Source organism: Hyperolius riggenbachi, chromosome 2 (assembly GCF_040937935.1).
Source record: "Hyperolius riggenbachi isolate aHypRig1 chromosome 2, aHypRig1.pri, whole genome shotgun sequence".
NCBI classification, from domain to species: Eukaryota; Metazoa; Chordata; class Amphibia; order Anura; family Hyperoliidae; genus Hyperolius; species Hyperolius riggenbachi.
The window spans coordinates 219919275-219944736 of NC_090647.1; the positions used below are offsets into that span (position 1 = coordinate 219919275).

Below are 25462 nucleotides of genomic sequence, written 5' to 3' on the forward strand. Positions count from 1 at the left end.
TTTTTTGAGTCCTTTAATCTATTAGCAGCCAAATAACGTTGGATGCAGGGCTGGAAGTTTTCCTGCTGCTGGGGAGGGCCTGGCAGGCTAGGCAGAGTGTGCAGAGAGGCAAAGGGAGCTTTTATAGTTACCTGGATGCTGGACCAGCTTCTTCTCTTCATCCACCCGTGGTGATGCACTCCCGGCATTCTCTGACTTCTGATCACATGCTATTACATGTGATTGGGGCTCAGAAGAAGTGTCAGTGGTGCAGAGCCACCTGGTGATAGAAGAGACAGCGCCACTCTACATGACCTCAATAGGCATAACGACGAGTTCTGCTGGCTGAGGTTAAAATGAGCGCATCATCTTCAAATGAAATATTTCATTTGTAGATGATAATGGGTTAGAAGCAAACTTGAACAGTCTATTAAACTTCTATTAAGAAAATGAATATTTATGTGGATATCAGCATTCATCCTGAACTTTTTGTCTGGTCCTTGAACTACATCCAGAATACAGTATTTCTTTTCAGGATTGCCCACATACAAACCGTGCAGAAGATCTTAGAATAACAGTAAGTAAGGTATCATAACATTAGCGGAATGCTGCATTTCCAAAGCTTCTCCAGATCCAAAAGCCAAGTACTGTATAAATTGCAGCAGTTCTTCCAGAGCACCTCCAACGGGTTTTTGACAATGGCCTCAATTCACTAAGCTTATCCCCGGTCTTTAATAACTCTTCTAGAGTTGTTACCATGGTGATAAGGCATGTAGTATTCAGGAAACATTTTACCTCAGGCAAACCTAAAGTTAACTCTTCTGTCTTTAAGTTAACTCTTCAATCCTTAAAATAACTCCAGAGTTAAAGACAGGCTTTATTAACTGCGTGTGAAAATAACTACAGAGGAGGTAAATTAACTACAGAGGAGGTAAAATAACTACAGAGGAGGTAAAATAACTACAGAGGAGGTAACTTAAGGAATGAAGAGATAAGATAACTCTCTCTTATGTGGAGGTAAGTTTTCTCTTGCCTTATTATCTCCAGCATGATCTTAGTGAATTGAGGCCAATGAGTCAATATGCACGTTCAGAAAGCAACAAATATCAATGGAAAAGTTCATTACCAACTTCTATGCACAAAATAAAAACAAAGCCAATACTCACTGTAATAGGAACATCTTTTGTTCCTGAATTTAGTAAATGAAGATTTAAAACTTTTGGGAGATCTGTAAGAGAAAAATATACCTTTTCTGTAAGTCAGGAATAGTTGTGTTGTGCTAAACAAAACCAATTAGCACATGTGTGTAGATTCATATTCCTAATTTCATATTTGATCAGTCCTGAATGCTGAGAAAAGTTCCACAGATATGCCATGGAACACACTTTGTAGAAATAAGCAAGTGCAGCGACATTCTTCAATACTAGTGATTGCATGCCACTAGAGCAGGGGTGTCAAACTCAAATACAAAGTGGGCTGAAATTGTACACTGGGACCTAGTCATGGGCCAACTTCAATGTCTTCTGATCACCTTCCGCCTTTATAAACTTTCCAGGTGTATGGGCCAACTCCAACCCCTATACAGTTCCCTGATATCTAGTGATCCCCTAAACAGTTCCCTGGCATCTAGAGGCGCCCATCCTCCCCAATACAGTTCCTTATTGTTTAGTGATTTCCCCCTACCCCCCATATGTATTGTTTAGTGCTTTCCTTCTACCTTTCTATATGTATTCTCTGATGTTTTAAGGCTCCACCTCCACTATAGCTTCCTTGGTGGTCTAGAGTGGGCCAAACATAATGCAAAGTGAGGAAGTGCTTTTCCTCTACCTCCCCCATATGTATTGTTCTCTGATGTTTTAAGGCTCCACCTCCACTATAGCTTCCCTGGTGGTCTAGAGTGGGCCAAACATAATGCAAATTAAGGGCCAAATTTGATGGCTCTGGGGGCCAGATTAGTTTGACATGTATGCACTAGAGGAACAAATGTTCACACCAACAGGCATCACTTTGAGGATTCCTATTGACTGAAGAACAGGATACCCAAGCAGCTTGGGGTGACCCAAACCCACTAGGTAAGTATAGGCTGGGAAAAACACACACACTAAGTATTGACTGAAGGATGCCCAAAAGGCATTATAATGACTGTACCCACTGTGCATACAGCCCTTAAAGATCTACCAGCAAGTAACATATTGTCAAAGAATACAGGCTGCTTCTACAACACACAAGGGAATGTGTGTGATTAATACATCTACATAAATTCCTGTAACTAAAGAAAGTATGTCAATCAATCTGAAGAGGACACACCTTCACTATGTTGTCTTTTGTCACATTCCACAGAGCATAGTTAAGTAAGACTTTCAGAAGATCAGACTATGCCTGGGGATTCTTTAGACAAACCAACACAAAAATAAAACTGTAGATCACTTGCACAATAAAGTAATCTCTGCAAAGGTAGAGATGTTTGGTTTTCTGCCAGTGCAACAAAGTCATCGTGCCTTTTTTCACTACTGCATGTTTGTCATGTCATTGCATTTCAGTACATGATGAAATTACTAACTTTCAGATGTTTGCATTTTGCAAATAAAAACGTTCATCAGTTCAGTACTTAAGGGGTCTTTCACACCAGAGCCCTTTTCGTTCGTTTCAACGCAAAGGCAATTCTTTGCGTTAACCAAGGTAAAATGAAAGTCTACAGACTTTCATTTTACCTTTCACACCCGAAGCTGCGTTTCGGTGCGTTGCAGTTCAACGCACCCGGGAGCCGGCGTTTTCCGTCGGGTTCAATTAATAGCTACCGGTCCGCCGCTAATTGCGTCGCACCGCAGATTCCGGACGACACGCCACAGGGCATATAACGCGTGCAGGAAACGGCTCCTGCATGCATTGATAGATGCGATACTGGCCTTAGTACAAAACAGCAGGATTTAAAGAGATTTGTAAAACTTTAGAATGGTGGAATAAAGCAATTCTATATAAGCCTTTAAAACTAAATTACAGCCAATCTTTCTCTCCCGCTTTAATAGATTACCTATACTATTACAAGTGCTAAGAAAGCTGAGCACAGTCGTGTGTTTACAGACTGAACTTTATATTGTATTCTTTTGCAAAATCGCAGCTTCCACACTAAATTAATGTAAATGGAGGAGAAGAGTTGACTGTAGACATTTTGTTTGGGCCAAAGGCTACTTGCACACCAAGACGTTGCGTTAGGTGCTACGTTAAGGTCACATAACATGCACCTAACGCAGGGCCTGGTGTTCTTCGATGTGGACGTCAGAGTGAGCCGCGTTGTGCAGCTCACTCTGGCGTCCGTGATGCGTACTCTTGGACGCATGTGGCATCACGTGGTCCCGCCGGCCAATCGCTGCACAGAGCGCCCGCACCAGGAAGTTAACACTGCACGTCACAACGTGCAGTGAATATTAATTAGCCATGTGCCTGGCCGCTCTCCGCTCCTCCCCAAAATGACTGAGCATGTGCAAACAGTCTAACGCGGCTTAAGCCGCTGTAACGCTATAGTAGCTATAGTATGCTGCACTTTCGGAAGAACGTGCAGCGTTACATGTAACGCAACGTGGGCAGTGTGAACAGCCCACTTGTGTTACATTGCTGTGCGTTGGGGGAGCGTTACAGGCTGCACTAACGTGCGCCTGTAACGTCCCTGTGTGTAAGCAGCCTTAAACTGGAAAGAATGCTAGTAGAAAGGATAGTGAAGGGTTAAGAATTCGTTAAAAAATAAATCACCCTGCTGTTTACACATTCACAACAGCGTGAATGTGCCAGCTCTTTACCAACTGATTATTAGACTGTACTGTGGGCTGCTAACGGCATTTCAGCTAGAAGCAAAACTGTCTCCTCCTAGCCAGGCAGATACGAGCTGTCCTCCGTCGGTAAAGAGCGGTCACATTCACGCTGTCCTGAATGTGTAAACAGCAGGGTGATTTATTTTTTTTTCACTATTTCTTTACCCTTTTACTATGCCTTCTACTAGCATTCTTTCCAGTATAAATCTTTTTTAGTTTTATTTATTTATTTATTTTTTTAGAAATTTCATGAAAGTGGTCCTTTAAGCGAAGAAAAAGAGAACGGTGTTCAACTGCAGTTGATCAATAGGAACATAATTTCTAAACTGCCCTTCAAAAGTTATTGATTGCAGACTTTTCTGCCATCTCTTGCCAGCTGTTTGACTCATGTGGTTTGAAAAGGTCAACAGATAACTCAATAAACAGATGGTTTGTCAAATGGGCCCCTAAGAGATTGGAGTTCTCCCAACGCCTGGTAGACACCATGCAATTTCCCATCAGATCAGCGGGTTGAAATGATAATTTCCTATCTGATTTCCGATCACTTCTATACAAAATTGATCGGGAAATTGAACGGAAATCAGATCTTTCAGAAATTATCGATTCGATCCGTCGATCTGACAGGAAGATGCCGTGCACCAGGCATAAGACAACAGAATGGCTGGGAGGGGTCTAAATAAATTGCTGTTCAATATTACCAAAGCAGGAGGTGTAAAAACAAAAAAGGAAAGAACTTTTGAAAAGAAATATTGTTTACAGGAGCAGAAAATGCTATTTCAACAATATTTCAAGTAAGAGAAAATGAGATCCAAAAAGGTACCGGTAGTTACAATTTATCACATCCAGGTTTTCTCTTTTAACTGCAATGGATACCTACAAATACTGTATGATCATAGCTTATCTGAAATGTGACAGAAAACACAGAACTGCAACAACAGCTGTGAACACTCCCAGGGACAATGCCTAGTATATAATACAATGTTCACCAATTCAGCCCACTACATAAATACAAGAAACTAGGCAGTTGTCTGAGTTTGAAGATTTAAAAATAGGTTAATCAGCCTATAAAATAAGTGTTAAACGTTTGCATCATGCTGCTGTGCTCATTTTGCCAGTTTCTTCACACAAAAGAAAGTCTGTTTGCATTTATCCCAGCAGGTTGTGATAAGCCCACATATAATAATCAAATGTCACGCTTCCTACAGCTCAACAATTTAGAGATTTCAAAGAGAATCTAGGATGTTACAATTTAGTAAACAAGATCCTGATGCTACAGCAAAGAACTCTCAAAGCTGGTGTTTTTAACAGCAGGGGGAAAAAAGCAAATGAAATTCTAGTTCTTACCTTGCGTTCGTAGCGTACCAAAATCTAGCATTTCTATGGAAGAATAAATGCCTGGTGCTGAAAAGAAATTATTTGCAAGTTAAAGTTGGTCTCACAAACATATGAAATGTGTATAGCGTTCTATGTGTTGCAAACCTGTTGTAACTTCCACCTCCACAGGAAGGATAATGAACTCTGCGCTCTCCGAGGCATTGGTTTTTATCCTAATGAAGGCAGTATGATTGTCTGCCTCTCTCGATGAGAAGCTTGCACGCATTACACCTTTTGTTTCATATGGCGGGATTTCCTAAAACGGTAACAAAGTAGTATTTACTGTGTTTTATTAAAAGTCCCGTCATCACAGAAATACTTTTGTATACATTCATTTGAAAAAAAAAAAGATCTAGTTATGAATAAGCAGGTTTAAACGTGCATGCCCATTGCTGTACTGAATCAAGTGTGTACAGGTATCCACTGATCTTGTTTTAAGATTCAGAACGTCAGATCTTAGACGACAGAGCCCTGAGCACACTGTTCCCCCTACTTGTCCCCCCACCCCTCTAGAGACAGCTCGGTCATGTGTGTAGCATCATCATCACTCCTTCCTTGCCCATAGAACTAGATGCTATATAAGGGATACTTCCCTATACTAAGGCAGATCAGATAACTGATGACACTGTCTAAGTACAATCACTTCCCTACGTAGGCTCAGAGCAATTAGTTTACAAAGACAAAATAGTCGCTTCAAAATGAAACATTCAGGCTAGGTCCACAGTGGTCAGTTACAGAACACTCGCTTTACAGTATGTTATAATGAGTGTGAACTGCTATGGAGACTGAACATAAACCTTAAAAGGGAAACCCGAAGTTGGAGGTATATGGAGGCTGCCAGGTTTATCGCTTCTTACAATGTTTATTTCCTTTAAAATAACGCACCATTGCCTGACTTGGTTCTGCCGATCCTCTGCCTCTCACAGTATACTTTTAGCCATACCCCTGAACAAGCATGCAGATCACCGTTCTATGACACATCTGACAAGATTAGCTGCATGCTTGTTTCAGGTGTGTGATTCAGACCATACTGACCAGAAAGATCAGCAGGACTACCAGGCAACTGGTATTGGTTAAAAGGAAATAAATATGGCAGCTTCTATAGCTCTCACACCTTGGGTTTCTTTTAATAAAAAGCCTGCATGCAGAGAGTTAGAATAAGGCGATCAGTTAAAATGGAGTCATGTGAACAGCCCCCATAGTATTGTATGGGCAGCGAGTTGACATACAGAAATAGACAGACCCTCCCCCCACACACACCCAGCTCTTTAAGCACTAAAACTCCATTGGACGAATAAGCGGAGGAAGAGAAAATATCTAGAAAAAGCAGTGGAAATGCCAGCTGATAGACAACACAAAATGTTGGATATATCGTAAAGATGGATGGCAGAGAACACTTGTTTGTGTTGTCTTCTGCTTGTTTGTTGCACCCTACCAAACATAGTGGTTGTTAACCTTGAAATGTGTTATGTAGATTTGCCTTCATTTTGATTCATTAAACCTTTAAATACATACTCATGATTGTGTCCGGCCACCAGTGCGGCTACAAGATACTCCTCTGTTCAACATTTACATTAAGCTTTTTATGAGACTTGCTACTGGTCAATGGAATGCTCGGTGGACAGAATAATAACAACAGCAATTCTTACCCATAATTTCTTGGTGCCTCCTTGTTGTCCAGTTGGAAGCTCCAAGTGTAGATCACCCCCACTTGAGTACATTTCTACAACCTAAAACATGTCAAGAGATATAATTACATTCTGAAAATGTATATTGACAAGGCAACACCCAATCCATCTGAAAGCACCGTGTAAGACTGGGCTACAAACAGAGAAGTTCTCAAGAAGGTCTCAACTTAAAGCCCACTTCTATAATCTCTTGTTTCCCTCCCCCCCCCCCCCCCACACAAAAGTAATTTTGCTCTCACATAACAACCTCTTATACTTCCTTAAAGCGGACCTGAACTCAGAATGTCCTCTCTGCTCTAAAAGATACACAACAGCATAATTGGCATCAAGTCCTGGGGCGTGGTTTGCAGGGGATCGTGCATCCTCGCGCTCCGCTATCAGTCTACCATCGGCGATCGCCGCTAGGAGACTGTTAGACGGCAAAACCTCCGTCTATTTACATTGTACGGCGCTGAGAGATACGGCAGCGTTGTACTGGGGACAGCCGTGTCACTCGGCTGTCCCCTAGAGAGGCTCAGGAACAATCGTCTCTCATAGGCTGATGCCTATGACAGCTGATCCCTGTCACTGGCTGACGGGGGGAGGGGGGGAAGGAAGGGAAATGTAAAAAAAACCAACAAAAACAAACAAATAAAAAAAATAATCATTGGAGCAGCGATCAGCGAAAAAAAGAGGGGGGCTGAAATCACTTGAGTGCTGAGTTATATGGTCGTGCAGCAAGCTCTTAAAGCTGCAGTGGCCTGAATTGTAAAAAATAGCCTGGTCGCTAGGGGGGGTGTAGGCCTACGGTCTTCAAGTGGTTAAACAAAAAACAATTTGTTACAGCTGATACAAATCCTAAAATAAATCTACACGATTTTTTACTTCCTGATTCATGGAAGCAGACATATTGTTAACATCCTGTGCTTTCAAATGAGTTTATCTGCCATCTCTGCCGTGACAGTCATGTGACACAGGGGAGAGATCAAATTACAACTTTTGATTAGTCACAGATGAGGGAATGAGACAGGCTAAACTCTCTAAATACATATAGGGTGCATTTCTGTGTTTTCCTTCTGTCCTGTGCAAGAGTTCAGGTCCACTTTAAACTAAGTCCGTAATTTAACCACCATGTCAAGCAACCTACTAGGCTCCACTTCGTAATGATCTCTGGTATCCTGAAATTGGCTCATTGCCCAGGATAGATCCCTACTCCACAAACCATGAAAGGAAAGGCAATTAAAAGGCCAACACTGTCTCCTCCCATATTCTGGTGCTGCATTCAAGGATTGAGTGTAGGAGAAAAATAGGGTAGCCGTAGAAAAGTCTGCTTGCTACAGAGAACGTAAGGGTGAGTAGGAGCATTCCTCAGGCATTTTCAGAGGATACCAGTGAGTTTTTGGACTTGAAGAAAGCCATTAATGTGTTACAAAGATTCCATAGAATATAAGTCGAAGAAAGACATTTGCGCCTACCTTACAAAGAGTTTGAAAAAAAAATTAAACCAATAACAGCACTAAGGCACGGACGCTTACCAGGTGGTAAACGATGCCTGTTGCACTGGTCATTTAAGAGCTCTTATTCAAATGAATAGGCAGTGCTGGTACCATTGTTTACGAAAATGCCATTTTTCCAGTGGTTTGAGCCAACTCTGAAAGCAATAGGTGTCACCCTGCGTGAATGAAAAACGCTAATATCCGTTGAAAGCTGTAAAATGCTTTTTAGCACAAAATTAAGTCCAAGTGGAAATATACAGCATGCAAGTAAAAAAAATAAAAAAAGTCTGTGGCTGTATTCACAGCGGGACGTTGCATTTTAATGAGACGTTAAAGTCGCAATGGGTCTGCGTTAAGAAGTGAGTTACCACAATGCAACATTTTTAACTCGACTAACTTTGCACTGTGAACAATCCATAGGATTAGCATTGCAGTGCGGTAATGCTGCGTTATAAGACTTTATAATGCGCGACTATAATGTCCCACTGTGAATGCGACCTTAGTCAATCCCAGTATATCCATCCCAAGTGCATGACCAAACTATCCAACTATCTACTGCAAAAAAAGAAAGGAATCATGCAACAGATGGTATGGCCTACACATGACCTTGATTTCAACAATGAGCTAGTATATGAATACTTGCAGATATTGAAACAAAGAAACCGAAAGAGTACCTAAAAGAATTGCTGTTGTATTACAAGCAGGTATGGGCACAATTTTATTGCACTGTTTAAAGATCTTTATGTGAAATATAAATATTCTAAGATTGCAAGTGTATGGCAATTTTGTTTCCAAACATGCTTAAAACCACTGTAAAGCAACAGCATTTGCATTATTCACATACCCTATGTGTATGTACTTCCATTAAACACACATACAACTATCCACTAGTACATACCTGTAAAGGTTCACTGTGGGGGTTATGAATATTTATTAAAGGTGAAAAACTGCTATTTACAGGAACTCTTGCCCCAATGAATGGGCGCAGACGATATGGGTTGGGGATTCCAACCCCAAAAACCTGTAAAAGAATATTTACAAAATTAAAAAAAATAATTCCAGCAATCTAGCTTACTTATGTTTTCTGTGCATAAAAGAAAAAACAAACAGTCATTCCAGTGTTAAATATAGGACGGACACATTGTACTGTCAATTTGATCAGTTCAGGTATTGGACTAATGAGAAGCAATTACTCCTGCTCCATTCCCCTAATATCAGGTTAGCGAGGTGAGAGTTTATGTGCAACCCATACTTCAAACAATAATGTTGCCATGGTTCGAAAATGTGCATGTTAAGCTGTCAGGTTTATGAATTCTTACCTGGCTGCAAATTGAATTGTAAAGATTGTGTAACATGAAATTAAAAATAGACTTGAGAACAGTTGATCTCCGTTGATTTTATAGCCATAATAAATATGTAATTTCCCTTTAAACACTTTAGCATTGTGGCATCATATGTATACACTACTAAAACTTCATGTAAATACCAGGGGTGCACATCTCTGTTATTTACAAGCTCCATGAGTGTACCCCTGACTGGGTCCAGCAGAGCACTGGGAACATGTGTCTCCAAAGTCAGTCAAAGTGCCTGATGCTTCAATGATCACTGCTGCAGCCAATAGCAATGATCATTCAGTAAGTTCCTAAATGGATAAAAAACCTTCACTTTCCTGTTAGCGCAGAACACTGTGATTCAGCATTGTAAGTAGACATCAAGTGAATACATTTAATAATATAGTAAAATAAGAAATTATCTCCTACACCCATAACAAGCCTATTAATACCATTCTTTTCCCCCCTACCCCACAGTTACCTGAAAAGCCACCTGTTACGTCTGGCATTTTTGATCACATAACTTTCCCCCCTGTACACATCACTATGTACTGATATGAGACAAGCTTATGCGCTTTGGGTTCTACGGGAAAAAAACGCTTTTCCAATGTTTTGCTGATTCGTCCTCGTAAAAAACAAAAACCCACAGTGACAGATTTAAAAGCGAATACATAAACAGTTACCTTAGGGCAGGGGTGCCCACACTTTTTTTGGCCCGCGAGCTACTTCAAACTTTGCAGAGTCCAGGAGGTCTACCAACACTTTGAATGTTGCAGAACCCCCCCCCCCCCCCCTGTTGTAATGAAAAGCCCCCAGGTACAAGTGCCTCCAGTATAGGTAGATAGGTATTAGTGCCTCCAGTATAGGTAGATAGGTATTAGTGCCTTCAGTATAGGTAGCTAGATATCTGTGCCTTCAATTGGGGTAGCCAGGCATCTGTGCCTTCAATTGGGGTAGCCAGGCATCTGTGCCTTCAATTGGGGTAGCCAGGCATCTGTGCCTTCAATTGGGGTAGCCAGGCATCTGTGCCTTCAATTGGGGTAGCCAGGCATCTGTGCCTTCAATTGGGGTAGCCAGGCATCTGTGCCTTCAATTGGGGTAGCCAGGCATCTGTGCCTTCAATTGGGGTAGCCAGGCATCTGTGCCTTCAATTGGGGTAGCCAGGCATCTGTGCCTTCAGAGTAGGTAAGCCAGGCATCTGTGCCTTCAGAGTAGGTAAGCCAGGCATCTGTGCCTTCAGAGTAGGTAAGCCAGGCATCTGTGCCTTCAGAGTAGGTAAGCCAGGCATCTGTGCCTTCAGAGTAGGTAAGCCAGGCATCTGTGCCTTCAGAGTAGGTAAGCCAGGCATCTGTGCCTTCAGAGTAGGTAAGCCAGGTATCTGTGCCTTCAGAGTAGGTAAGCCAGGTATCTGTGCCTTCAGAGTAGGTAAGCCAGGTATCTGTGCCTTCAGAGTAGGTAAGCCAGGTATCTGTGCCTTCAGAGTAGGTAAGCCAGGTATCTGTGCCTTCAGAGTAGGTAAGCCAGGTATCTGTGCCTTCAGAGTAGGTAAGCCAGGTATCTGTGCCTTCAGAGTAGGTAAGCCAGGTATCTGTGCCTTCAGAGTAGGTAAGCCAGGTATCTGTGCCTTCAGAGTAGGTAAGCCAGGTATCTGTGCCTTCAGAGTAGGTAAGCCAGGTATCTGTGCCTTCAGAGTAGGTAAGCCAGGTATCTGTGCCTTCAGAGTAGGTAAGCCAGGTATCTGTGCCTTCAGAGTAGGTAAGCCAGGTATCTGTGCCTTCAGAGTAGGTAAGCCAGGTATCTGTGCCTTCAGAGTAGGTAAGCCAGGTATCTGTGCCTTCAGAGTAGGTAAGCCAGGTATCTGTGCCTTCAGAGTAGGTAAGCCAGGTATCTGTGCCTTCAGAGTAGGTAGCCAGGTATCTGTGCCTTCAGAGTAGGTAGCCAGGTATCTGTGCCTTCAGAGTAGGTACGCCAGGTATCTGTGCCTTCAGAGTAGGTACGCCAGGTATCTGTGCCTTCAGAGTAGGTAGCCAGGTATCTGTGCCTTCAGAGTAGGTACGCCAGGTATCTGTGCCTTCAGAGTAGGTAGCCAGGTATCTGTGCCTTCAGCATAGGAGTGTAGGTAGTTAGGGTATAGATGCCATTTGCCTTCCTCCAGCGGTGGTGTCTGGGGCTCACTGGACGGCAGATAAGCAGCAGCGGCTGAGAGAATGCTCCAGCGGAGGGCAGCGTGCGTGGATGCATTGTGCCCAGGTGGCCACCAGTCATGAAATTGCCGTGCTACCTGTCTCCGCCGCTTCCCTATTGGCCAGCAGAAGAATTTGATGGGACACTAGGTAGATCGTGATCGACCTATTGGGGACCCATGCCTTAGGGACTAAGCTTTTTAAATATGTATGCCATGAGGTTAAATTACTGTTATTTTTGCAAATAAGGGCAGCTAATAATAATGAGAACACCTTTATTTCCAAACAAAATATTGCCATCATACTTTATACTAGGAACATAATTAATCATGTAATAACCAGGACAAATAAAATGTGTGGGTTTTAACTACAGTAGCACTTTTAATTTTCAAACTTTAAAACTGGGAAATAATGACTCATATTTTCTTCTCTTTATTCACTTTAAAATGCATATGCCTTGCCCATAGCTCTCACTGGGTCCTTTTGCCACTTCCCATGTTATTGAAACAGAAAATCTATCAGCTTATAAAACTGCTTCTCCATGAATTATTTTACTCACGTGCACTTTTATTCAGGAATGCCTTAAAGGGAACCCGAAGTGAAAGGAATATGGAGGCTGACTTGTTTATTTCCTTTTAAATAATGCATATTGCCTGGCTGTCCTGCTGATCCTCTTCCTCTAATACTTTAAGCCATAGACCTGAACTCAGAACTCCTCTCTGCTCTAAAACATACACAATGGGCTCAAAAAATGAAAGGAAAAAGAAAAAAAAAAAAAAAAAAAAGTAGGCTACCTGATCCGCAGGTCTGAGTGGATCAGGTAGCCGCAATGGCCCACTTTTACTTTTGTGATCTCAACCTCCCGTTGCTTGCGCTAATAAATCGACACAACTTAATTTAGTTTCCCTGTACGAGCACTAGTGGCAGCGTTGCGTGCATAACTAAGCAACGGCCGCAATTTTCAATAGCCGCACAGTTGCTTAGTTATGCACACTATGTGAACACTAATGTGCATAGCGTGCCGGGAAACAAATTAAGTTGCGCTGATTTATTAGTTGCTTGTGCGATTTCCTTTGATGAACTGGGACAATGTATAAGGAGTGATTCTGTCACTAAAAATCCAGCCCTTCCCTTTGTAACAAACAGTGCCATACATCTAGCGATGATGGGCAGATTCGAAGTGACAGATCTCTCTCTGATCGAATCTGATTAAAGATCTGTCGGCTGTCCATACACCGCAGGCAAATTCCTGATCAGCTTCATGCAGAACTCGATCAGAAATCGGCCTTGTGATGCCGCATCAGCCGCCTACCCCCCCTCAATGTACAATGTGCCCCCGCCCCTATACTTTACCTGTCTGTGTGCACTGCTAGCTCCAGGCTGCGTCCATCTATACACATGCCCCACATGGTTGCCAGCGTACACATGGGCGCATGTGTGGGACATAATTAGTGCATATTTAATTTTCCACACTGCCAAGTTTCCCCGCGCCGCCCCACCCAGCTACTTTTCCATGCCACCCGGCTGGAAAAAAATCCTGGCGTTGCATGGTTTTATACTACTTAAGGAATTTTTTCAACTAATTTTATTTTAAAATTTAATAAAAGTAGGGAACAACAAGGCATTATAGATAGATTTGATAAATATGATAAAATCTGATAACAACTGGCCCCAGCGTGACAAATAACTTCTAAATTAACACAGACACAAAACAAACTATTCTTACCTGATAAGTAAATACCCCATGATTTGAGGTGTTAATAAATAAAGTATTTTCTACGTTTCCCACTACTCTTGCGAGAAACACCACATCAAATGATGTATTCCCACCTGGGAGAATTTTCTGTAAAAAAAAAAAAAAAGTTAAGTAAGGTTATTACAGAGACATTACTGTGAGCTTGAAGGGATCAAAATGCTAGCTTTGAAACTTGCAGGCAGTTTAATGTAAATATGACTAGATTTCACTCAGAACTTCCTCTCTGGTCTAAAAGATATGCAACAGCATACTAAGCTTGAGGCAGGGAACACACTTGACTTTCAGTTTTCTGCGTGTGTTTTTCTGCATACTTTTTCTGCACACCAAGTGTGTTTCCATGCAGGAAAACGCGCGCGTTTTTTCATAGCAGCTGATGTAATTGATACAGAAAACTGACAAAATGTGCAGAATCATGATGCAGAATGTCAGTTTTTTTTCTGCGCGCGAACAACACAGTAAGTGTGTACTAGCCCATTGATTAACATGAGTTCTCAGTTTTTCTGTGCAGAAAACGCGCACGAAAACTGTCAAGTGTGTTCCCTGCCTGAAAGAAAAAAAAATCTTAGTTATGGTGGCCATACATGGTACAATTTTTTCATCCAATCTTACTATTTCTTTGTAGTATAAGGGTAAATTAAGTGAATATATTGAAAGGATAATTTAGGCAGTTCCCCTATATTACATAGAAATGGTAAGATTGGATGAAAAAATTGTACCATGTATGGCCACCATTACAGTTGATACAAATCCTACAATAAATCTGCATGGGTTCTACTTCCTGCTTTCATGAAAGCAGAGATACGGTCATCATCCTGTGCTTTCAAATGAGCTTATCTGCCATGGCAGGGGGAATTAGACTAAACTCTCTAAATACATACAGAGTGCATTTCTCTAGGTTTTCCTTCTCTCCTGTGCAACAGTTCAGGTCCACTTTAACTAGTGACTGCGCCAGAGATTACCTGTACGATAGTGTAAGGCACTAGCTAACTGATCTGCACCACTTTTTAGATACTTTACAGTAAAGGTTCAGTGAGCGTCTGCAAGGGATTATTGGAGAAGAAAGTGGTGCAAATATAAAAACTGATCAGTGGAACAAAGTGCAGTCATGGGTCTATTTAAATACTCCATGACCAGCTCTAGTAATTCTGTAAGATGTCGCTTCTGCTTTAAAGAGAGCAGGATGCAACACTCTTCATAACATTTCCAGAGAAGATAAACATGACAGTTTGCAATTTGAGTGCAAAACTGACAGAATAGTTGGAGTAGAATTCTTAAGTGTGAAACAAGAAGTAGAAACCTGCTCTTGGCAGGAAGGATGAGGAGGTTGGGGAATTCTGTGAAGGAAGGTATCCTGACAGTGACCTTATAAGTGTCTCTTTTCTGCACGGTGTGAAAGTGCTTAGAACACTTGCCTAGTTCAAGTCTGCTTGTGGTAGTTCAACATGAGCTGAGGTTTTACTACCGTTCCAAAAATAATATAGCAATAAAAAGACCAGCTGATCACCATTACTTATTCAACTTCACAAATAGTTCCAAAACACTGCTATTAATAGTAGTGCAGTGCAAATGTGCACAGTCGTCCCTGGGAAAACAACTGGAATACTTTGTTCAGCAGCTGGATAAAAGTTTTTTTAAGATAAACATTCATTATACAAACATCCATTCAAAAGTCAAATACAGGTAGTCCGCGGTAAACGAACGAGATAGGGACTGTAGGTTCGTTCTTAACCTGAATCTGTTCTTAAGTTGGAACATTGTTCCATCTCTGTCCCCTGTACCTCCTCTGTGCCTCCAGTGTCCCCCTCTCTGTCACATCTGCCCTTTGTCCCTTTTTATACAAGTTTAAAAGCCATTCTTTCTTAGATTTTTTTTTAAATCTATTTTCTCAAAAACTACAAGTCTAATCTGAAATTTTTTTTTGGCTTGTTCCCATGGAAACAGAGAATCCATGCCGTTTGTATCGGCGGGTTGTTTGTAAGTCGGGCGTTCGTAAGTCGGGGACTACCTGTAGACAGAACTTAATAAACAGCAACATTCTTTATAGCAATATGACAACCCACTCAGTAGTGATCAATATGTAGCAAAGTACCTATATTCATAAGAAAAATTAAACCTTGCAAGCACAAATATCAGAAAACCCCTTGGTCTTGCAACTGTAGCAACTACACTTGTAAGGTCAAGCATGCAAGGAAGAAAATATTTAAAAATTATATTTTTAAAATGTATTCTGTATAAGAAATCCATGCATGAAACATATAGGCATCTAATGTTAATGGATTAAAAGGATGAAGAAAGATGCCAACTTACTAACATTAGAGGAAAGCTATCCTATATAATAATATCCCTGTTCCTGCATCCCCCCCCCCCCCCCCCCCCCGGGGTGTCTGCTGCACATGCGTGGTAAAAGGATCAGCACACTCAGTACTATATTGCAAAACTTTGAGCTCTTTTAATGCAAAAAGTTTCCATAAATATACTTTGTGTTCAAGGACCAGCAACTTGCAGTAGATAGGCACCAAAGACACCCAAAGTCCATCAAATGCCTGATGGCCAACTTGTATAAAAAGTCAGTTGGGGAACAAAGTCCAAGATCCACACTTCCCAGGAAAAATCTGTCTCAAAACATGGCGACAGACACTGGACTAATGCTGTTTCGGGCAGCAGCCCGTGTTCAAGCTGATAAATCTGCAGAAGTCAACATCCATTATGGGGGGAAAAAAAGTGAGCCGCGGCAGGGGAACAGAGGATCGGTCCAGAACGGTGTGAGCACAGGTCGGCTGCAGAGGGCTGGCAGAAGCCCCAGGTAAGTGAAACTCTTATTTTTTTAATCAGTTTTCATTTCCACTTTAAGTCATGGTGAACCACAACAATGAACAATGGCAATTTGATGTAACAGGCTGTTCTCTAAAGCATTGCAGCACAAATTATTTTTGTAACGCATCTTCGATACTTTTGTGGGTAAGAGTATAACTTTACTTATGCAGATAGCAACCAATAAAGAAAATGTTTTTACACTTTAAAATGTCTTCTTATATTTCCTACAATGCAGCAAAAAGACTTACATTTCAATTATCTAGCCTATATGCAACTAGTTACACAATATCACTTTAATTCGCATTCCCTACAATTCTATGAAATGAGCAGTCAGGGGAGGGTTTATGATGAAAATTCAACTCCTTGTGATCCCAAAAAGGTTTACAGATGGGTCAAATTTATATCAAGATAAAATCTCCTTCTGCGTAGCAAGTCAGAAAGTCTGTGCCTCCGCAAATTTCTCAGTGTTTTGGACATCTAGAAGCAGGGAGTTTTGGAATCAGGATGATACCATTCAAAACGTCTTGTTTTTACTGATGGCTAACACGGTACAACACTCTACTGCTTCTATTATGCTTGGACACCTAGACAAATGGCTGTACAAACCAGTCTAAGGTGAATTTAGACCAAAACCTGTTGAATGATATCTATATAAAGACATGGTAAAAGCAAACTGCATAATAACAGAAACTCAACTTCTTACCCTATTTTGAAAAAAAGATGCATGAAAATGTGATGTTGTCGCTGATATTGAAACTAAAGTAATAGTTTCATCTGAACTAGGATTGTGCAAGTAAACTTTCTCCATTTTTGGCATACCCACAGGCCTGCAATAAAATAAGAGAAAATGTGTTAAATTAGTAAAAATGAGAAAAGAGTCCAAGGTAGATTACACAGTGTGAAGCAAGTTTCACATATACTGAAGCCATATTTAACATAATGTTATAGTGCAACATATAGGACATAAATAGTAACATAAAAGTAAAAAAACAAGTGTCACTATAGGTACTATGCTTTGTATTCACTACTGTTCCTACCTGTAAATGGTGAAACACATACATGTTATTCGATACAGCAATTAGGTCACATTTTCTTTACATGGAGTTATTGTCACAATTATTGAGTGCATGGCCATGAGGTAGGTGTGCTACCAAATACATTAGCCAAGGTATGGATGTGGGTTACTATAAAATTAGAAAAAAAATCTTGCTGCACCCCAACACAAAGAGGTAACGTCAGATCTTTGAGGGCTAGTTCACAGTGCTCAGTTGCGTTGCAGAATAATTCTGCATTTCAACTCAATGCCTATACAGTTCTATGGGCCTGTTCATAGTATTGCTTGTAACTGATTGCGTTAATATAACTCGCTGCATGCCGGCTCTGTATAAAGTCTATGTCTATGTGAACCTAGCCTGAAACATTAAAGTAAACCTGAGACGAAAGGGTTGAAAAGTTTTATGCATACCTGGGGCTTCCTCCAGCCCCCTCCACGCAGATCACTCCCTCGCCGCCATCCTCTGCCTCCTGGATGGTCTGGCAGATGCTCCATTATCTTTGGCCAGTCAGCAAAGGCAGGACTGGTGGGCGGGACTTCAGAATGACAGAGCAGGAGGAGGAGACATTTAAAAAGGCCTTTCTGTATCCCTTTAGATGAGCATATATGTATACTGATAGAAAGAAGAGCTCTCCCTAGTTAGCATAGACGCACATCTAATGGGAAGCCGGGGATGCACTGGACAGATTATAGATCAGCTAGTTAGAGAAGACTTCTAGCTTGCAGCCTGATCTGTTCCACAGCTGGTGAGACTACCGAACTGGGCTTAGTGATTTAAAACACGTTTTTTCGGTATATTACCAATCTTGGTAAATTTTGAAAAAAAAAATTAGGAACATACTGAATGCTGTATTTTACCAACCTACATTATTTTACTGAAAATGCCCCTCAGGAATTGAGGCCATAGTATTGGTAAGGACAACAAGACTTCTCAGATGCAGTCTTACCAACATACAGTAGGTTCCCCATAACTGTATGTGTAACAGTTACAGGGTCGCTGTAAACAGAATCTGTCATACAGAGAATACTTGTTGAAATATCTTCCGCTATATATTGGAATTTCACTGGCAACCAATTACTCATTGCAACACATCTACTTAGCCATAATTAACATGGACAGCGAAAAGCAGCTTGAAAATAGAAGCTATTATTACCAATGAAGAAAGCATGCTATTATTACCCAGTATTCATCATAAGTAATGAAAATATTTTAGTTCATTAGGCATAAGAAATTATAATCATCAGACGAGTCTAAAGCCACAAAAATCGGTGATCCAAAAAAACTCAATGGCAGGTATCACCAAGGTAGTTCTGCTGTGATTTAAGCCACTGTTTTTGTTTTTTTGTTGGTTTGTTTACAAGATATTCAGCTTCAGTACATAGCTGACCTACAAGAGTTTCTACATATAAAGTACATTTAAAGATTATATAATTGTCTACTATACACAGACTACAAAGAGCAGTGTACAGTTTTTAGCCATTTCAAGTAAAAAGAAGAAAGAGACTGGCACTGCGGTCAAGAGATTTAAATGGGGATGGTTGATTCTCTGGAGGTTTAGGATAGATTCAGATATTAAGGGTACTAAACCCCTGCGTGCTCTGGATGCTGAAGATAACATCAAACGTATATGTACAGTAGAGGAATGGACTCATCCGGCACTACATCTGAGGTTTAAGCAGAAATCCTTCTTTATTGTATCTAGATTGCTAATCATGCAAACAGGCTCATACACATTGCAAGTGGATGTATAGAAAACGTACCCTTGAGATGTTTGCTGTGGGGCAGTGTGGGAGCAGCGGTCCGCCTGACAGCTGTTTCGCTCAAGTGAGCTTCTTCTGAGGCTCCGTGCGCGGCGAGCAGCCGGTGGTTATGCTCTTAAATAGTATCGGGCTTCCGCTCCGACTTCCGCGTACGTCACGCCGCTAAAAACGTCACTTCCTGTCCTATATTGCGTCCTATGCGCATGCGTCTATATATCCGCATGACGCATACAAAATACCTGTGCGCATGCGTACTTTTCTCCGCATGTGACGCATAGCTCCGTCCGAGTAGGAAGAGGAAGTGGTTATGCATCCCACAGTGGTTATCTGGTTCCAACTACTAAGTGGAAACTTCAGAAAACCACTAGGCTGCTCGCCGCGCACGGAGACTCAGAAGAAGCTCACTTGAGCGAAACAGCTGTCAGGCGGACCGCTGCTCCCACACTGCCCCACAGCAAACATCTCAAGGGTACGTTTTCTATACATCCACTTGCAATGTGTATGAGCCTGTTTGCATGATTAGCAATCTAGATACAATAAAGAAGGATTTCTGCTTAAACCTCAGATGTAGTGCCGGATGAGTCCATTTCTCTACTGTACATATACAGTTTTTAGCCATGTCTACATCATGGCAATCTAGGAAGGAAGGAGATGAGGGGTTAAGCTTGTCACAAAAGTAAAGCATAGCTGCACTTAGGTATGTGCGTGCCCACAGGGATGCCAACAATGCCAACTGGAAATCGCATTTCCATCAAATCAATTACAACACATCCTAGTGTGCATAGCTAAAAAGATAAACATTTATAATTAAAATATCCAACTGTTCGTTAATTTGGCAAGACCACTGATTCGTCTAGGAAAAACAAACATTCATGTGGGCAGGACTACAGTAATATTGCATTTGTATGCACTGATATCTTAAGTTTAGATAATTTACACAGGAAATCTAGCTGCAAACAGCTTCAATAGAATATGATTATTTTTTCCTGTGATACGACAGCAGCCATGTTGTGTGTAAACATTACACACAGGCAAGCTTATCTTCATCTTCAGCACTCCGCCTGTGAAAAAAAAAAACGAATCCCCCTCCTCCCTCTGAAATATCTGGCTAGTAATAACTCCCCCCTCCTCCTGGCCCAGACTGAGCTCCCATGAGCCCTTGCTACTGTCTGAAAATGCCAAGGCTCTCTGAAAAACTGTGGCAGAGGCTTGTTTAGTTTATAGGGTATTAGAGTATTAAAACAAAAATGTATTTGGCTTGAGGAATGCCCTATAAACAATAGGAAAGGAACACAATTATGCAATGAGTAAAAGTTAATCTCGGATCCACTTTAAGTGAGAAGAATATGGAGGCTGCCATGTTTATTTCCTGTTAAACAATACCAGTTGCCCGGCAGCCTTGCTGATCTATTTGGCTGCAATAGTGTCTGAATCGCACCAGAAACAAGCATGCAGCTAATCTGGTCAGATCTGACAATGTCAGAAACACTTGATTTGCTGTATTCTTGTTCACGGGCTATGGCTAAAAGTATTAGAGAAAAAGGCATAACTGCCAGGCAACTGGTATTGCTTAAAAGGAAACAAATATGGCAGCCTCCACATCCCTTTCACTGCAGATGCCCTTTAACTGCATACATTTGAAATCCCTTTCACTCCAGATGCCCTTTAACTGCATACATTTAAAATCGGCGCTGGTAGACTTGGGTGCAGGATACAGCCGGCATATGGCCGATCCTGCTCCTGCACAAGTCCCGGCCACGTTAATTACTATTCCCCCTCCAGGCCGCCATGGATTGCAGGGAATGATATAATTCGGCTTCCAGCTACTGCTGGAGGCCGAATTACTGTTTTAAAAGCAACTTCAGCTTCGTCTTCTGACGGCTCCAACATTGCTCACTGAGCGCCGCTATAGCTGTAATTCCTATTAGAGTCTATGGTGGCGCCGGCTGCGCCCAAATCTACCTGCGCTGAAAAGCACTGCTCTGCCTTTAACTTGCATATTCATCCAGTTAGCTTTGTGATCTGTGTATTTTGTTTTAGTTTTTTTTTTACATGATGTAACCTCATATCCTACTGCATTTTTTCTGAACCTTGTACAGAACAGGTCAATGACTAACATCAGGGAGATATTTAGCGTTAGCATGATCATACCACCAGGGCCGGCACAGGCATTGAGGCAAAGGGGGGCAATTTCCCCAAGGCCCCAACTGTTGCCACCCGACCTCCAAGCGGGTCTGTCCCCAACATAATGTCATCCACTGCAGACACCTCCACAGTGCCATCCTTCTCTGCATCTGCAGCAGTCACCTCCATGGTTTGCACAGTTTATGTATGCGTGTGGGTGGTATCACGTGGTGCAGCTTGCAGCGACGGGGCCTCCAGATCTTGGGGATCCCTGCCGTACAGCACACCAGGCAACAGGGGTTGAAAAACACTGGTTTAACTGATCTGCAGATACCCTCAGGCTGGATGCACACATAGCAGAGACGCTAGCGTAGCGGGAAACACTGCGTTTTATGCAGCAATGTTAGTCTATGGGACGCAGAAGAAGCTGCGTTTCACAGTGTTTGTACAGTATGCATTTCACAAACGCTGGTAGTGCTACACATTATGCAGGCTGGCTGCCAAAACGCACATAATGAAAGTCTATGGTAACGCATATGCATTGCATTTTTTATTAAAAAGTAAAGATCTCTGATGTGTTTCCAATTCCTGTTGTCTTCCTAATGATTTGCATAAGTTAAAAAGAAAAAATGCATATGTGTTTTACATGATCGAACAGCAAAAGCATTAAAACGCACACGCAAAACTACGCATGAAATATGCATGTGTAAAAAAAAACGCGGTAAAAACGCAATAGAAAATCGCAAACGCACCATCCTAAAATGCTACTTTTTCCTGCTATGTCATTTGTTAGCCCAGCCTCAGGGTTCAGGTGCCCAGTGAGTGCTTCAGGGGAAAAAAAAAAAACTGGTGAAAGCAGCAGACCATGGTGGAAAGTCTGTACAGGAAAGATCATACACTATTCAACTGCACTGCCCAATTAAAAATATTGTAAGGCCAGCTTAAGGCTCCTTGCACACTGCATGCGATTCAGATTGCACTTTTTAATCGGTTTTTACATAAGATTCCGATTTTTAATCCTTACTGCATGCTGCATTTTTTGATCCGTTTTTCTGTTGAATGTATTCAGGGAAAATCGGAATTGAAAATCGGAATCCGAATCGGAAAACGGATTTGCAGTGTGCAGGGAGCCTAAGGGCTGGTTCAGATGGACACTTGCGGAGCGTTTACCTCCAGAGTTCGGGACTTGGCGTTAAACGCTCCCATTCAAGTGAATGGGAGCGTTTACACCGAGCTTTTACACGAACGCGGCGTTCGGGTCCCGATTTTTGCTAGCATTCGAGCTGACCCTGGAAGCGACATGTAGCTTCCAGGTGGCAGCCAACCGCGACGGCTAATGTCCCCCTAGGGGAAGAAAAAACGCGACCGCATCGGAACGCGACGCAAAGGCCACTGAAACCCTGACCGCGCAGCCGCCGCAACGCCCCCAAAAGCGATGCCGCACAAACGTCCGTCTGAACCAGCCCTAAGGCTTCTTTAAAACTATATCCTTTCATTGCAACAGACAGTATAATCACATCAAAACTCTATGCAACTATGTTTCAATGAGGACCTTCACATTGGTAGCATTACAGTGTGGCGAGTCTTGCTGGAACACCGCACTGGTTACAGTGCCCATCGTGCAAGCATAAAGCAACTCTCCCTCGAGAAGTTGCACCATGTTGTTGTCCCACATCTCCACCCCACAACAACAGACTTCGCTCAGCTATAGCAAAGCTAGGCGTCTGCCCAGTGTTTGGTCTGAACTGTTAGGTGAGGGATCAGGTCCCATTCTATTTGGGTGAAAACAATAGTGTGTGTTAACGCACCTTTAGTAAAGACTCCCATCTGGATCAGAGGGGTAGTGAGGCAGAGGCTTACCTGCTGCAGATAAAAGCCCCAAGGCTCATACAGGAAGGACCCTTCCTCATATTGCGGCATTATCTGATTGACTCTTCTAGGTTTACTTAGTACAAGATGTGCTAAACAACTATGTTTTGACCCATGATGCCCTCATCTGGCTACACAAGCTGTCTGTAAAATATTGGTACAGCACTACAGAATAGGTTGGCACTAAATAAACGAATAATGTCCCATAAAAAACATTTTGTAGCCTACAAACGTGCTTTTTGGGCACCAGCTGTTGCCAATCGTTTATCGGTAATGTAATACTACTAATATCCCATTACCTATACCTCACATTAGCCCCCACCTACACCTAAAGCCTCATACACACGTACAATGCATGTCAGCCGGCAGGGATCCGTGCCTCCGGTGACATTGCAGTGTCTCTAGCTGGCAGGGGGGGGGGGGGGGGGGCTATGTGTGGGGAGTGGCCAATGAAGTGGCACCCAAGCTGCATCACATCGCAGACCGGGTGAGTACAGAGAACAATCTTCTAAGCCAGCATTCGCTCGAATTGTTATGCTAAGATGATCGCTGGACAAGGCATTGTGGACATCGGGTGCAACCGACACACATATGCTAGATTCTCGGAACAGGTGGTCTTTATCGTCCATCAAGGAAGAGCTTCATCTATTCTAGAGCATAATATAAACCTCCTTACTTATACCTAGAACTAAACCCCCTCCCCTGTCCCACCTGTTTGTCACAGCTGAAAGCAGTATTCTATTATACATATTGCCAATACTGCTACGACGGCTACAGGTGTGCAGCAATCAATTTGGAGTTCGGCTACATAGCCAAACTCAGGCACCAAATTTAGTCTATTGGCACTCCTTAGCCACAATTTACATTTCTGTCTATGACACCTAACTTCATGATCAGTCCCAGCGCCCAATTGCACTGTCTTGATTTTATTATCCACTTCAGCCTTCAGTCGTTTTTCACCTTATGCATCCGAGCAATTTTAAGATTTATTTTTTTCTAAATGCATTTTAATGGGAATATTAAGATAAAAAATAAAAATGTATTATTTCTCACTATTCGGCCATTATAGCTTTAAAACAATATACATGCTACCATAATTAAAACCCACATATTTCATTTGCCTATTTGTCCCGGTGGCGCTAATATTTTATCTGGAAATAAAGGTGCATTTTTTTCATTTGTGTGTCCATCACTATTTACAAGCTTATAATTTAAAAAATAGAATAGAAATATATCCTCTTGACATGCATATTAAATTTCAGCCTCTTGACATGCATATTAAATTTCAGCCTCTTAGGTAACTATTTATGTGTTCTGTTTTCTTTTTGTTTTGTTTTTTAAATTGTAATTTTTTTTTATGGTTAAATTTTTTTTATTTGGGTATTTCGGGAGTGTGGGAGGTAAACAGTTAATTTTAAATGTAGCTTATGGTGTGTATTTAAAAAAAAATTGTTTATAGATGTAGTTTTACTATTTGGCTACAAGATGGCCTCAGTCAATTTTTTCTTCTTCCTGTGAGTGATTATGCTTACAGGAAATGTAGGGAGGATGTGATTTTTTTTTTTGTTCAGAAAGATTGCGGCTTCTCAGAGAAGCCATCTGTCTTTCTAACATTCATTAGATCAATGAATGGGAACTGCATTCCTATTCATTGATCTCCGGGCTAAGGGCAGTGCCACGGGAATGCTCAGGTGATCAGCCGCAGGTGCGCGCAGCAGCGTTTTGGATGCACTAGATACGTCCAAAAGGCTAAAATGGTTAAAATAACATCAGTTCTCCTTGCAGCTGCAGCCATTCTTCCACAAATCCCAGGGCGGGCGAGGTGCAAAATGGGAGACTGACTCCTGCAGCAAAAGCATTAGTAAGTATACATCATACTTTGATGGAATTGTTACAGCTCAGAAAGCGTATAAAACAGATTAGAAAACAGATTAGCACTCGGATAAGATATCAGTCAACTTGGTTTAATAGGTAATGATTTATGGAAGCTCTTGATTTTACTAATCCACTGCACCGTAGGACAGGCATGTAATCTGACTCCCATCTATTTTTATCTCACCACACCTCATCCCAACTATACGGTAACTCAATCCTACAGTATTTATACGCTATGAACTATTCTCTGATAAACAGCGACACAGTGTTCTCCAAAATGAAGGAAGATGTTCTACTGAACACCATATACACGGGGGGAGGAGGGGGAGGACTAAACTCCTGCACCTTAAAAAATGCCCTATAAGCAATGAAA

The 25462-nt window shown here is 41.8% G+C and overlaps 1 protein-coding gene across 7 annotated transcripts in view; it reads right to left on the reverse strand.

Annotated features, from left to right (window-relative positions):
* Nucleotides 1–25462, reverse strand: part of TMEM131 (transmembrane protein 131) — a 248280-nt gene that overhangs the window by 97092 nt on the left and 125726 nt on the right. For 6 of the 7 annotated variants that reach the window (XM_068268162.1, XM_068268161.1, XM_068268160.1 and 3 more), the window contains exons 5-11: nucleotides 17110–17233; nucleotides 13563–13679; nucleotides 9221–9343; nucleotides 6809–6889; nucleotides 5265–5415; nucleotides 5130–5186; nucleotides 1146–1207 (exon numbers count right to left, since the gene is read on the reverse strand). In XM_068268162.1, the coding sequence (XP_068124263.1) occupies nucleotides 1146–1207; nucleotides 5130–5186; nucleotides 5265–5415; nucleotides 6809–6889; nucleotides 9221–9343; nucleotides 13563–13679; nucleotides 17110–17233 (715 nt within the window). Of the gene's footprint in view, nucleotides 1–131; nucleotides 226–1145; nucleotides 1208–5129; nucleotides 5187–5264; nucleotides 5416–6808; nucleotides 6890–9220; nucleotides 9344–13562; nucleotides 13680–17109; nucleotides 17234–25462 lie in introns of those variants that run through there. The other variant, XM_068268163.1, reaches the window with a different exon arrangement.